The sequence below is a fragment of the Nyctibius grandis genome, unplaced genomic scaffold (genome assembly GCF_013368605.1).
Source record: "Nyctibius grandis isolate bNycGra1 unplaced genomic scaffold, bNycGra1.pri scaffold_59_arrow_ctg1, whole genome shotgun sequence".
Classification (NCBI taxonomy): Eukaryota; Metazoa; Chordata; class Aves; order Nyctibiiformes; family Nyctibiidae; genus Nyctibius; species Nyctibius grandis.
Window position 1 is genome coordinate 120,902 of NW_027167600.1, and position 13,323 is coordinate 134,224.

General features: G+C 53.1%; 1 protein-coding gene across 1 annotated transcript; it reads left to right on the plus strand.

The window, feature by feature from the left end:
• The first annotated feature begins 2,275 nt into the window (after positions 1-2,275).
• LOC137677429 (olfactory receptor 9G19-like) lies at positions 2,276-3,235 on the plus strand. The gene has a single exon (XM_068424733.1). It carries the CDS (start codon positions 2,276-2,278, stop codon positions 3,233-3,235), a length of 960 nt encoding a protein of 319 aa, XP_068280834.1.
• The last annotated feature ends 10,088 nt before the right edge of the window (positions 3,236-13,323 follow it).

Genomic DNA, 13,323 nt, shown 5'->3' on the forward strand with positions numbered 1-13,323 from the left:
TCAGTCTCTGGGCATTATGATCATGTCGGTTTTGTTCTGCACCTCTCAGCTTTCTCACTCCCGTGCAGTGGAGAGGGCTGGGGTATCGGTCATTCTGAGTAGCTTTTGGCAAACTCTCAGAACGGTTCCTGTGATTATCTCCGCTGGCAGAAATGCATTCCAGCCCAAGAGGTGGCTGTGAGACCCTTGGAGGGAACTGCTCTTGCGGAGAGCTGTGTGTCTCGGGCATGAGCTTTCTCCAATCATGTGCTGCAGCAAGTCCCTGGAATTGCCCATGCCCCTGACCCTGACCCTGTCCCACCTCACACCCAGGCACCCTGAGGACACCCTGCTCAGTGTCCCACTTTCTCAGGGAGCCCCAGGAGCGCAGCTGGCCATGCTGAGGTCCTGCTGCTGGGCTGGGATTTGCAGGCAGGGAGACCAAAGCCCTCAGGAACCATTGCTGAGGAGGGAAAAAGATGAAGCAAATGGTTCAGCCCAGCAGCTCTCATTCACAGAATAACAGAGAAGCTGGGCTTGGAAGCCACCTCAGGATTTCATCTGGTCCAAGCCCTCCTAAAACAGGGTCAGCCAGAGCAGGTGGCTCAGGACCATGCCCAGTTGAGTTTTAATATCCACAAGGATGGAGCCTTGCCTCCCTGGGCAACCTGTTGCAGAGTTTGATCCCCTGGATTTTAACTGCAATTTCCTGTATTTCCATGTGTCCTTTCTTCATGGCACCACTGAAAAGAGCCTGGATTTGTCTTCTTTCTCCCTCCCATCCTTCCTCCCTGCACAACCTCTCCCATGTGGCTTGGTTGGCTCCCAGTTACCCCTTCCCTATCTTTTTTTTCATCACTTCTGTGTCACTTTTTATTTACATTTTGACCCACAATGTTGTTTTTAGCATCTCCCTGGCAGTCCCACAGCACAGTTCCTTGTTCATCTGAGCCAGTAACTCCTGATCTGCCCTTTCTCAATGGAAGAAATGGGCCTGTGTGGTGGTGGGGAAGAAGTGGAGTGGGAATCTGTTCCTCCTCATGTGAGTGTTTCAGTGTCCTGGTTTGGCCTAAACCAGACCAATTTTCCTTTCAGTGAGTTTTCCTTTCAGCCAAGTCTCTTCTACGTAACTGCACTTTCTGAAACTCACTGCATGTTTTGCAGACAGTCTCTGCTTCCAGGACTGCTGACGCTCGAAGTTTATACTGAGGTACCAGTAGGAATGTTACACAGAAAGGCCCTTGCTGTACTTATTGTTAGAGAAACCAAGGTCACTGCTAAATTCCTCCCTGCTTACGAGTGAAGAGCCAAAGGGGGGTCGCACCTGCAGGGAGGAGCGGACAGGGCAGGTGACCCAGAATTGACCAACGAAGGGATTCCATCCCATACACGTCATTCTCAGTATAGAGCAGGGGGATCATGAGGGTCTCGCCCCTTCTGCTATGGCCAGCGTCCGAAGAGGACTCTGTCCATTTTCTTGCTGTCCCCAATCCAGATCTGTGCATCCCTGCACCCAGTTCCCGTCCGTTGCTGGGCCCTGTCTGGGCCTTCCCGGAGCCTGCCCTGCAGTGCCGGTGGTGACGTGACCGACATCGGGGGAGCTTGATCTTGGTTTTGTATATATTTGTATGTATTTGATTATTTCCATTATTATTATTATACTCTTTTCCATTATTATAGTTTATTAAAACTGTTTTAACTTTCCAACCAGTAAGTCTCTCTCCATTTTCTCTTTCCTTTCCCCTTCTGGGGGGGTCGGGGTGTCAACAGTGAGCGTCTACCACTGGTTTAATAGCCAGCCCAGCTTTAAACCGTGACATTCAGAGAGCTCTGGCCACTCACCCTGCCAGCAAGGGCTTTGGAGGAAAGGTGGTGTCTGCCATGACATTTCACACAATGAGGTTTTTTTTGGAGATTGGGGTTTGTTTCCTCAGGCACATTTTGTCTTTCCTGAGAGCAGAAGGATGTTGATCCTCAACACCTATAACATGTCTTCCTGGGCATACCCACAGGCACATGAACGTTGTCTGTTTCTGTGTGAGCAAATGCACATCATGGATTTTATTCCCCAGTGAGAAAGAAGAACTTATGTTGGGCAGCTTGCCTCTAGAGTCTGCAGTGGGTCTGCTGGGGTGAGTGTTCTTTAACCATCGGGAAGAACATTTTTTCTGATTTCTGGAAGCAGGAAACACATAACAGTGATGTGAAGAGAATAGTGTCCTACACAAAAAAAATGTCAAAGGTAAATGCTGAAATGTGTTTCTTTCTCGCAGCCCCTGAGGAAATAAAATATTGCATGGCCGAAGGGGAAAGGGACAATGGGACATCATCCATGGATTTTGTGCTGCTGGGAATACATGACGTCCCCACACTCCAGAACCTGCTCTTTCTCCTCTTGCTCATGATCTACTCAGCCACTGTGCTTGGGAACAGCCTCATCACTTTGCTGGTGGTGGCAGATCAGCATCTGCACACCCCCATGTACTTCTTCCTGGGCAATCTGTCCTCCTTGGAGACCTGCTACAGCTCCACCATCCTGCCCAGGCTGCTGGCCAGCTTCCTGACCGGGGACAGCAGCATCTCTGCACACAGCTGCATGGCTCAGTTCTACTTCTTTGGTTCCTTTTTGGCTACCGAGTGTTACCTGCTGGCAGCCATGTCCTATGATCGGTACTTGGCCATATGCCAGCCCCTGCTCTATGCAAGCCTCATGACCTGGAAGGTCTCTTTACACCTGGCAGCTGCATCTTGGCTAGGGGGTTCACTGCTGCTGGTGGTGGTCACAGTCCTCTTATCCCAGTTGCAGTTCTGTGGCCCCAAGGCAATTGACCACTTCTGCTGTGATTTTACCCCATTGCTGGAGCTTGCCTGCAGTGACACCAGAGCAGTCACATTGGTTTCTTTCATATTTGGCACTTTGGATGTAGTTTTCCCCTTCCTGCTCATACTGGTCTCCTATGTGTGCATCATAGCCACCATCCTGAGGATCCCATCCAGCACAGGCAGGCAGAAGACCTTCTCCACTTGCTCCTCTCACCTCACTCTCGTCACCATTTTCTACGGAACCCTCTTTGTTGTCTACATGCTGCCTAGAAGAGCCCCGCTGAGGCAGCTCAACAAAGTGTTCTCCTTTTTCTACACCATCCTCACGCCCCTGCTCAATCCCCTCATCTACAGCCTGCGGAACAGGGAGGTCAGGGAGGCACTCGGGAAAATGATCAGGAAAGTCCTGGCCTGCACCCAGACCTCATGCTAATTGGTGAGACAGACAGAAGACTCTTCTAGCTCCTTTGAAAGCTCTGGATACCAGCTGGCTCTTCAGAATTGCATTCCACTGAGACTGCTTGGGGAGTGGCAAGGGGAAGAAAGCAAAAGGTCCTTGGACAGAAATAGCATTGCTTAAAAATCAATGTTGAAAATGTCATGGGTTTGCTTTTTCCTTGATAATAAACACCTTGGTGGTCCTATGCGTGGGAACTGTTGAAGTGTCAAGGTTTTTCTTTTCTGGCAGAGATGAGAAAAGATATTTGGCCTAATATGTGAACATTTTCCAAGGGCCACCATGAGGGCCTCTTTCTCACTGTGGGTTCCCAGGATGGGAGTCGTCTCCCCCTGTGGTGCACATTTCAAGAGCATGAAGCTCATGTGTCAGCCACTAATGAAGGTCTACTTTCACTGCACTGCCAAGGAAAAATGGGCCATTTCTATTGCGTGGCTCATGTAGGTTACAGCCATGTACTCCTCTCCCCTCCACTGGCCAGGCCCTGTTGCAGGCAAGCCTCAGGAACCAGCTGGGGATGCAGCAGCTGAGCAGCTGAGTAGCAAGCCTTTGCTTCTCCTGCTGCAAGGGGAGGTGGAGAGGCTGGAGTGACACAAGCAGTTCCTTTTTCTGAGGGCTGAAACAAGACCATCACCTGGATCTCACTCCCCTCACCTTTCTCTCCCCTGTTCCTGGAGAAATGAGCAAGGCCCTGCTCCAGCTGTGCTCCTCTGGCTCCAGCTCAAGCTCCTCTTCTCTCTTCACCCTACATTTTGGACAGAGACTGCAACACCCGCTCCATTGCCCCAGTCCCTTCATCCTTGGAGGATCAGGCTTTCCTCCCCAGCCCTCCTTCCCCACTAGAAAGCTTTGACCCAGTGTACTGGGTCTGGCTGAGATGAAGTTCATTCTCTTCATGGCAGCCCATAAGGTACTGTGCTTTGGATTAGTGACAAAAACAGTGCTGAGAACACACCAGTGATGTTGCTGTTGCTGAAAGGTGTCTGCACAGCATCAAGGCCTTCTGTGTTTCTCACTCTGTCCCCCAGCGAGAAGGCTGGGGGCTTACAAGATGTGAGGAGGGTACACAACCTGGAAAAGTGACAGGAACTGACCAAGCAGATCCTCCATGCCATATAGCATCACGCTCAGCAATAAAAATGGAGGGGAGGGGTTTTTTGAGTGGGGACTGCCTGGGCGTGGGTGCTCTTGTGGAAGGTGGTGAGTGATTGCCTTTGCATCACATTATTTTGGGTTTAGGTTTTTTTTTCTTTCTTCCTTCTTCCTCTTTCCTTCCCTTATTAAACTATTTTTACCTTGACACATGACTTTCCCCACTTTTACTCTTCGTATTCTCTACCCCTATCCCACTGAATTGGGGAGCGAGTAAGGAAAGGAGCAGCTGTGTGAGGCTTCACTGACCACCAGGGTCAACCCACTTTACCCAGTTCATCCAGGGCTCAGGGCAGGGATGGCCACTGTGACCTGGTTCTCCTCAGATCTCAACTTTTTCAGTGATCTGTGCTATGGGAGCCAGTATGTTGGTGGTCTTTGCCTTCAGGGCACACTGCTGACTCCTCTTCAGCTTCCTCACCAGTACATGTGTCTTTTCTCCTCTTCTCCCTGTGACTATGGGGACAAGCTCACAGTAGAACTGGGTCTATTAGACACAAATGCTGATTTTAAATCATAGAATCATAGAATGGTTTGGGCTGGAAGGGACCTTAAAGATCATGTACTTCCAACCCCCCTGCCACGGGCAGGGACACCTTCCACTAGACCAGGTTGCTCCCAGCCCCATCCAACCTTGCCTTGAACACTGCCAGGGAGGGGGCAGCCACAGCTTCTCTGGGCAACCTGTTCCAGTGTCTCACCACCCTCACAGGAAATAATTTCTTCCTAATATCTAATCTAAATCTCCCCTCTTTCAGTTTACAACTGTTACCCCTCGTGCTGTCACTCCATGCCCTTGAAAAAAGCCCCTCTCCTGCTTTCCTGTAGGGCCTCTTCAGATACTGGATGGCTGCTAGAAGGTCTCCCAGGGGCCTTCTCTTCTGCAGGCTGAACAACCCCAACTCTCTCAGACTGTCCTCACAGGAGTGGTGCTCCAGCCCTCTGATCCTCTTCATGGCCCTCCTCTGGACTCGCTCCAACAGCTCCATGTCCTCCTTATGTTGGGTGCCCCAGAGCTGAATGCAGTACTGCTGGTGGGGGTCTCACAAGAGTGGAGCAGAGGGGCAGAATCCCCTCCCTCGACCTGCTGGCCACGCTGCTGGTGATGCAGCCCAGGATACGGTTGGCCTTCTGGGCTGCAAGCACACACTGCCGGCTCATGGTGAGCTTCTCGTCACCCATCACTCCCACGTCCTTCTCCTCAGGGCTGCTCTCAATCCATTCTCCGCCCAGCCTGTATTTGTGCTTGGGATTGCCCCGACCCATGTGCAGGACCTTGCACTTGGCCTTGTAGAACTTCATGCGGTTGGCACGGGCCCACTTCTCAAGCCTGTCAAGGTCCCTGTGGACGGACTTCTTGGTGTCCTGGGGCTGTGGAGATGCTGCATGAGCTCCCCATTATCTCTTTCGGCTGCCACAGGTATGTCAGGGCTGATGGCAAATGTTGTTCCCTCTGCAAAGGAGTCTGGAGGGGTGAGGAGAGGTCGGGGATTCTCCATGTGCCCTGGGGAGGACTGTTCTGGGGTGACATTTCACCACCCCTGAATGCACCCTGGTTCATGTAGGGTTTGAGGCCATGTGGGGCAGAGGGGCTCTGCTGATCCAGCTTAGGAGCTCTTCTCTTCTCATCCCACTGTCCACAGCTCTGGCCAGTGTCAGCCCACAGACACTGCCACAGTCCCTCTGTATTGGGCGATGAGGTTTCTCTGTGTGCCCTTCTCTGAGCCCATGCAGTTACCCACAGTGCCTGTCTCTGCTTTGAGCACTCGCCACAACCTTCCTGCATGGGCCCAGGAGATGCTGCCCAGGCTGTCTTGGAGATGGGCTGTGATGGTCTCCTGCCCACAGCATGTGCTGAGTGCCAGCCCAGGAATGCTTCCTGCAGAAGAGCTCACTCTGTGCTGGGGGCACGCATGAGCCCTGCAGCATGTCCTCACACTGTGATTATTTTTGGTGCAAAGGGGAACCATTGGATCCCAAAGTAATTTCTGCTGGGTGGGAGCTGTGCGCATTGCAGAGACGCTCATACATAGAAACAGTATTTTTAAAAGGAAAAATAATGTATTGTCTCTAATGACTTCAGTGCAGTGGGGGAGCATGCAGGCACAGCTCTGATACCCAGCTCCATCACCATGATGACCAAAGAAGAAACCAGTTTCATCCTGACACTCACACCTGATGTGCCTTCTATAATTGGTCTCTACTCCAAGCTCGTTCTCAGACAACTCAAGCTAGGTCAGGGGCTCTGGGCCTTGTCTCAACAAATTTGGAATACCTCCATTGGCTGAGATACCACCAGCTGCCCTGGGCCCTTACTCCAATGTTTGTCTCTGAGGGATTTCTCAAAAAACCCCGTCTGGCAGTCTCAGCCTCTCCTGGTACATAATGTGCTGCAGGCCCCAACCTTCTTTCTGGCCTCTGCTGGACTATCCACAGTCTATGAGGGTCCTTCTCATGCTGGGGAGACCCACACTAGACACAGCAGTCCTGATGTGGTCCCCAAATGGAGGTGAAGGGTCACTTCCCTGCTGGCTGTGAATTTGCTAATGCAGCCCAGGCTATGGCTGGCATTCTTGTCCCAAGGGCACACCGCTCCCTCCTGTCCCACTTCCTGTCCACCTGGACCCTTAAGACCTTTTCTGCAGAGCTGCCTTCCAGACAGTCATCCCCAGCCTTGTCTGTTGCATGCAGGCAGATGTCCCAGCACAGCAACAAGATGAAGGTGGCATTTGTCTTGCTTGAACTTTGTGTGGGTTCACGGCAGCCCTTTTCACAAATTGCCTACGACATCCACCCCTTTCCTCATCCAAAGGGTCCATTGCGTCATCGTAAAAGGCATTCAGGTTGGTTAGGCACAATTTGCCATTGTTATGTTTGTGCTGGCAGTTCCCCATTCCCTTCTTGTCCTTCAGGTGCTTGGAAATGGCTTCCAGAAGGATTTGCTCCACCACCTTCCTAGGGACAGACTTGAGTCTGACCAGCCTGTAGTCCCCCGACCTTCCTTTTTGCTCTTCATGAAGATGGGTGGGATATTTGGCTATTCCCAAGCATCAGGAAGAGTCCAGACTGCTACAGCCTTTCCAGGGTGACAGAAGCAGCCATGCAATGACTTTGGCCAGCACCCTCAGAATCCTTGGGTGCAACTTGTCACATCTCATAGAGTCTTGTATGTCCAATCATACAAAGGAGATGTTGTAGAGTCATAGAACCATAAAATTGTTTTGGTTAGAAAGGACCTTTAAGATCATTGAGTCGAATGAGCAATGCCAAGCCCACCACTAAACCATGTCCCTAAGCACCACATCTACAGGTCTTTTAAATACCTCCAGGGATGGTGACTCCACCACTTCCCTGGGCAGCCTGTTCCAATGTTTGGTAACCAATGTTTTGTAGGAGGTGTCTGCTACCGATCACCCAGCCAGGATGTAAGCATTGATGAGTTATTCTATAGGCAAGTAGGAGAAATTTCAGGATCAGTAGCCCTTGTTCTTATGGGAGATTTCAACCTCACAGATATCAACTGGGAATATCATACTGCTGAGATGAGCAGGTCTTGGAAATTTTTGAGGTTTGTAGGAGATAACTTCTTGTCACTGGTACTCAGTGAGCCAACTAGGAAAGATGCCCTCCTAGATTTGCTATTTGTGAATAGAGAAGGACTCATGGGGGATGTGATGGTAGGTGGCTGTCTTGGCCACAGTGATCATGAAATGGTTGAGTTAAAAATTTTCCATGTAACAGGAAAAATAGACAGCAGAGTTGCTACTCTGGACTTCAGAAGAGCAAACTTTAAGCTATTCATGGAACTATTTAGCAGCATCCCCTGGGAATCTGCTTTTGAGGCATCAGTCTTTAAGAACCATCTTTTAGGAGCACAGGAGCTGGCAATTCCACTGTGTCGGAAGTCAAGCAAGAGGGGCAAGAAGGCCAGCTTGGCTGAACAGGGAACTCCTCATGGAGTCAAGAGGAAAACCGAATTGTACGATCTCTGGAAGCAACGTCAGGCTTTGCAGGAGGATTACAGAGCCGTGGTTCGTATATGAAGGGAAAAGACATGAAAGGCCAAAGCTCAATTAGCGTTGAAACTGGTTGGTGTTGTGTCAGATAACAAGAAGGGCTTTTTTAACTGCGTTAATAGCAAGAGCAGGTCTAAAGAAAACATCAGACAGATACTTGTCTAAGATGGTCATCTGAGTAACAGGGATGAATAAAAAGCGGAGGCATTCGCTGCTTTTTTTGCCTCAGTCTTCAATAATACTGATAGACCTTGCGCTGTCCAGTCCCCTGAGTTGAAGTACCACAATTGTGGGAACAGTGACTCTCCATTTGTGGACAATTGCAGTCAGGGACCAGCTGTACCAGCTGAGTGCAGAGACCATGACAGAGCTGCTGTTTGGGGTGAGCCCTGGGCTGTGGCCCCACAGTAGTGAGCCCTAAGGTGGCCGTGGTGCCCTGAACACCCCAGCCAGCCCCAGGGGGGATCATGTCCCACAGATCACCTCCCACATTGGTTAGGAGGCAGCTCTGCCCTGGCACAGGGTGCAGAGCCGCTTGCTGGGGCACTCAGGACTGGGATTGCCCCTTTGCTGGCTCTGCCAGGACCCCAGTCTCCACGGGCTGTTCCTGCTGCTTTGGGCCCTCACAGACCCCAGCGCTGCTGTCACAGCCCCACAGCTGCGTCCTGCCTGGGCAGGGACTGTAGGGCCCCACGGCAGCCCTGGGATCCCCCCCTCCTGCTGCGTTCCAGCCCCCAGCCCTGCCCTCCTGCTGCCTGGACAGGGCTGTCAGTGTGGGTTTGTGTCGGGGCAGTACCTGTGTGCAGGTGCAGGAGGGATGGGAGTGGGGGGCATGGGGGGAACTTTTCCTCAGAGGAGGGAGAGGCCAGGCGGAGGGAGAAAGGATCCCCATGAGATGTGGGCTGCAGCCCAAAGCCATCATCCAGCCCCTGGCCTGGAGAAGGGCCTGTCTGGGAGGATGCTCACGTGGGCACATTTCCCTGGCAGAGAGTGTTTTGTGTCCATCCCCTAAAGCAGGCACTGCTGGCACCTGAGCCAGGGTCCCTCTCCCTCGGCTGGGGCTTTCACCTGCTCCCATAGGCAGAGAAACATCTCACGCAGGAGACAGTCAGGGAGAAGGGTTTGATACTTGGGCAAGAACCTGGAGCCCAAACTGCCCTCCCTGCTCCCACTGGTGGGTCTCCACACCCCTCCAGCTCTTCCCCAATAGACTTCTTTACTGCAGGCTGGAAGGTGCGTTGGGTGTCCATGGCAGGGCTCCCTGCGGGGAGCAGCCACAGCTGGGTAGCACTGCAAACAGAATCACAAAATCACAGAATGGTTAAGGGTTGGAAGGGGCCTCTGGAGATCATCTAGTCCAACCCCCTGCCAAAGCAGGTTCACCTAGAGCATGTTGCACAGGGTCGCGTCCAGGTGGGTTTTGAATATCTCCAGAGAAGGAGACTCCCCACCCTCCCTGAGCAGCCTGTGCCAGGGCTTTATCACCCTCAAAGTAAAGAAGTTTTTCCTCATATTCAGATGGAACTTCCCATGTTTCAGTTGGTGCCGTTGCCCCTTGTCCTGTCACTGGGCACCACGGAGAAGAGTCTGACCCCCTCCTCTTGACACCCACCCCTAAGGTATTTGTAAGTGTTGATAAGATCCCCCCTCACTATTCTCCAGGCTGAACAGACCCAGCTCTCTCAGCCTCTCCTCATAAGAGAGATGCTCCGGTCCTCTGATCATCTTTGTAGCCCTCCACTGGACTCTCTCCAGTAGTTCCTTGTCTTTCTTGAACTGGGGAACCCAGAACTGCACACAGTTACTCCAGGTGTGGCCTCACCAAGGCCGTGTAGAGGGGCAGGAGAACCTGCCTTGACCTGCTGCCCACACTCTTCCTAATGCTCCCCAGGACACCATTGGCCTTCCTGGCCACAAGGGCACATTGCTGGCTCATGGTGAACTTGTTGTCCCACAGAACACCCAGGTCCTTCTCTGAGAGCTGCTCTCCAGTAGATCAGCCCCCAGCCTGTACCAGTGCAGGGGGTTATTCCTCCCCAGGTGCAGGACTCTACACTTGCCTTTGTTGAGCTTCATGTAGTTCCTCTCCGCCCAGCTCTCCAGCCTGTCCAGGTCTCGCTGAATAGCAGCACAGCCTTCTGCTGTATCAGCCACCCCTCCCAGTTTTGAGTCATCAGCAAACTTGCTGAGTGTATGCTCTGTTCCTTCATCCAGGTCATTGATGAATAAGTGGAACAGGACCGGACCCAGTACTGACCCCTGGGGCACACCACTAGCCACAGGCCTCCAACTAGACTGAGCACCGCTGATCACAACCCTCGGGGCTCTGTCGTTCAGCCACTTCTCGATCCACCTCACTGTGCACTCATCTCAGCCACACTTCTTGAGCTTTCCTATGAGGATGTTATGGGAGACAGTGTCAAAAGCCTTGCTGAAGTCAAGGTAGACAACATCCACTGCTCTCCCCTCATCTACCCAGCCAGTCATGTCATCATAGAAGGCCATCAGATTGGTCAAGCATGATTTCCCCTTGGTGAATCCATGTTGACTACTTCTGATGACCTTCTCCACATGCTTAGAGATGGCATCCAGAATGAGCTGCTCCATCACCTTTCCAGGGATGGCGGTGAGGCTGACCAGCCTGTAGTTGCCTGGGTCCTCCTTCTTACCCTTTTTAAAGACTGGAGTGACATTGGCCTTCCTCCAGTCCTCAGGAACCTCTCCTGTTCTCCATGACCTTTCAAGGATGATAGAGAGTGTCTGGGCAATAACATCTGCCAGTTCCCTCCACACTCGTGGGTGCATCCTGTTGGGGCCCATAGATTTGTGGGTGTCCAGTTTGTCTAAATGATCTCTAACTTGATCCTCCTCAACCAAGGGAAAGTCTTCCTTTCTCCAGACTTTCTCTCGTACCTCCAGGGTCTGGGATTCTTGAGGGCTGGCCTTAGCAGTAAAGACTGAGGCAAAGAAGGCATTCAGTAACTCCGCCTTCTCTGCATCCTCCGTCACCAGGGCACCCTCCTCATTTAGCAGCGGGCCCACGTTTTCCCTAGTCTTCCTTTTGCTGCTGATGTACTTGAAGAAGCCCTTCTAGTTGTCCTTGATATCCCTTGCCAGATGTAATTCCAAGCAGGCCTTGGCCTTCCTTGTCGCCTCCCTGCATACTCTGACAACCTTCCTGTATTCCTCCCAAGTGGCCTGTCCCTTTTTCCACAGTCCGTAGACTTCCTTCTCCCATTTCAGTTTTGTCAGAAGCTCTTTGCTCATCCATGCAGGTCTCCTGCCCCCTTTGCTTGATTTCTTATTCATAGGGATGCACCGATCTTGAGCTTGGAGGAAGTGATGTTTGAATATTGACCAGCTCTCATGGACCCCCCTGCCCTCTAGAGCCCTAACCCATGGGATACTCCCAAGGAGGATCAGCAGGATCTGGCCCAGGAGCAGAAGAGTGGAGGAGGTGGCTGTCACCAACAGCCTCTCCCATGACAGCGTTGCCCTGTTCCCTGCTGGGAGCTCCTCCACCCCTGGGGTGACCCTGAAGAGTGCAGGGGGAGCCCAGGCTCACACACCCCTCTGCCCTGGTCCCTAGAGCTTTCCTGCTGGCAGCCCTGGCCCTGGAGCCGGCCCCTCCATCCCCAGCCCTGGGCCCATCTCCCCCTGAGGAGATGCAGGGCTGGAGCCTGCGCCGCTGGGAGTTTCCCAGGGGATGGTGGCTGTGTTTGCAGGGCCCGTGTGTGTCACCCATCACCCTGGGGGACTCGCCCTGGGAACGCTGCTCTCCCTCGGGCTTTCCACAGCTGTGATCTGTCCAGCGTGGGGCAGGAGTGCAGAGGGTTGGGGTCTCTCCATCACAGCCCTCAGGTAGGTCCTCTGGAGCTGCAGGAGCAAGCACAGATCTGGGGCACAGTGACAAGCCTGCTTTGCTGCAGGGAACAGACCCAGCCTGCAGGGCCGGACTGTTCAGGCCCCAAAATGCCATGAAACGGGCTCTTTCTGCCCAGTTGTGCTGCCCCCTCACACACACCCAGGGCCTGTGGCTCATCTGCTCAGGAGGAGGAGGCAAAGCTCTGCCAGGTGCCAGAAGAAGGGAGAATTATTACACATGCAGGAGGGCAGAGCTCCTGGGGAGGTGGCATGGGACAGAAGGTGGGCTCTTCTCCCCAGTCCCCGCCTGGGGCAGCTTGAGTCTGCAGGTCAGTCCATACCGGCGCCCACCATCCTGTGCTCAGAAGATAACCCCCCCACTCCCAGCCCCCTTCTTCTTTACTGCACTTTTATACCTCATTTCTCTGGATTTGGGCCCACTGCTCCTGGGGGCTGGGCTCCCTGCAGTGAAAGGCCATGTCTCGCACCCCATTTTGGTTGTGGGTTGATTTGGTGGGGAAACAGCACAGGCACCATCTCCTGGCCCTCTCCACCTCTGCTCAACTGTGGACAGGCCTGTGTCTCCCTGTTCCCACCAGCATGGGGTGACAGAGACACCAAACCACCCCAGGAACAAGAGGTGGGTGCCGGTCCCACCAGTCCCACCTCTGCAGGCCTGTGCTGATCTCAGCACCTCCAGGTTCCCAGAGCTGAGGCTCTGCTCAAGCCAGGGGTGATGGCAGAGGGAAACGGACCTGGATGAGGGTCAGAGTAAGAAATGTCACTCCTCCATGGAGTGGGGGTCTGTCCCATGGGTGGGCTGGGTCTGTGGTGCAGGGCAGTGAGCTGAGCTCAGGTCCAGCACAGCTGCCTGCCTCTCTTCTGAGAGGGGGCTCAAAAGGGGCACAGCCCTCCTCACCCCACAGCCAGGCCCTGGGTGGGCAGGGCAGGCAGGCAGTGCCTGGAGAGGGCCAGTGCTCCAGCTCCAGCCTGTGCTCACCTGAGGCTGGGGACTCAGGGAAAAAGCACCCT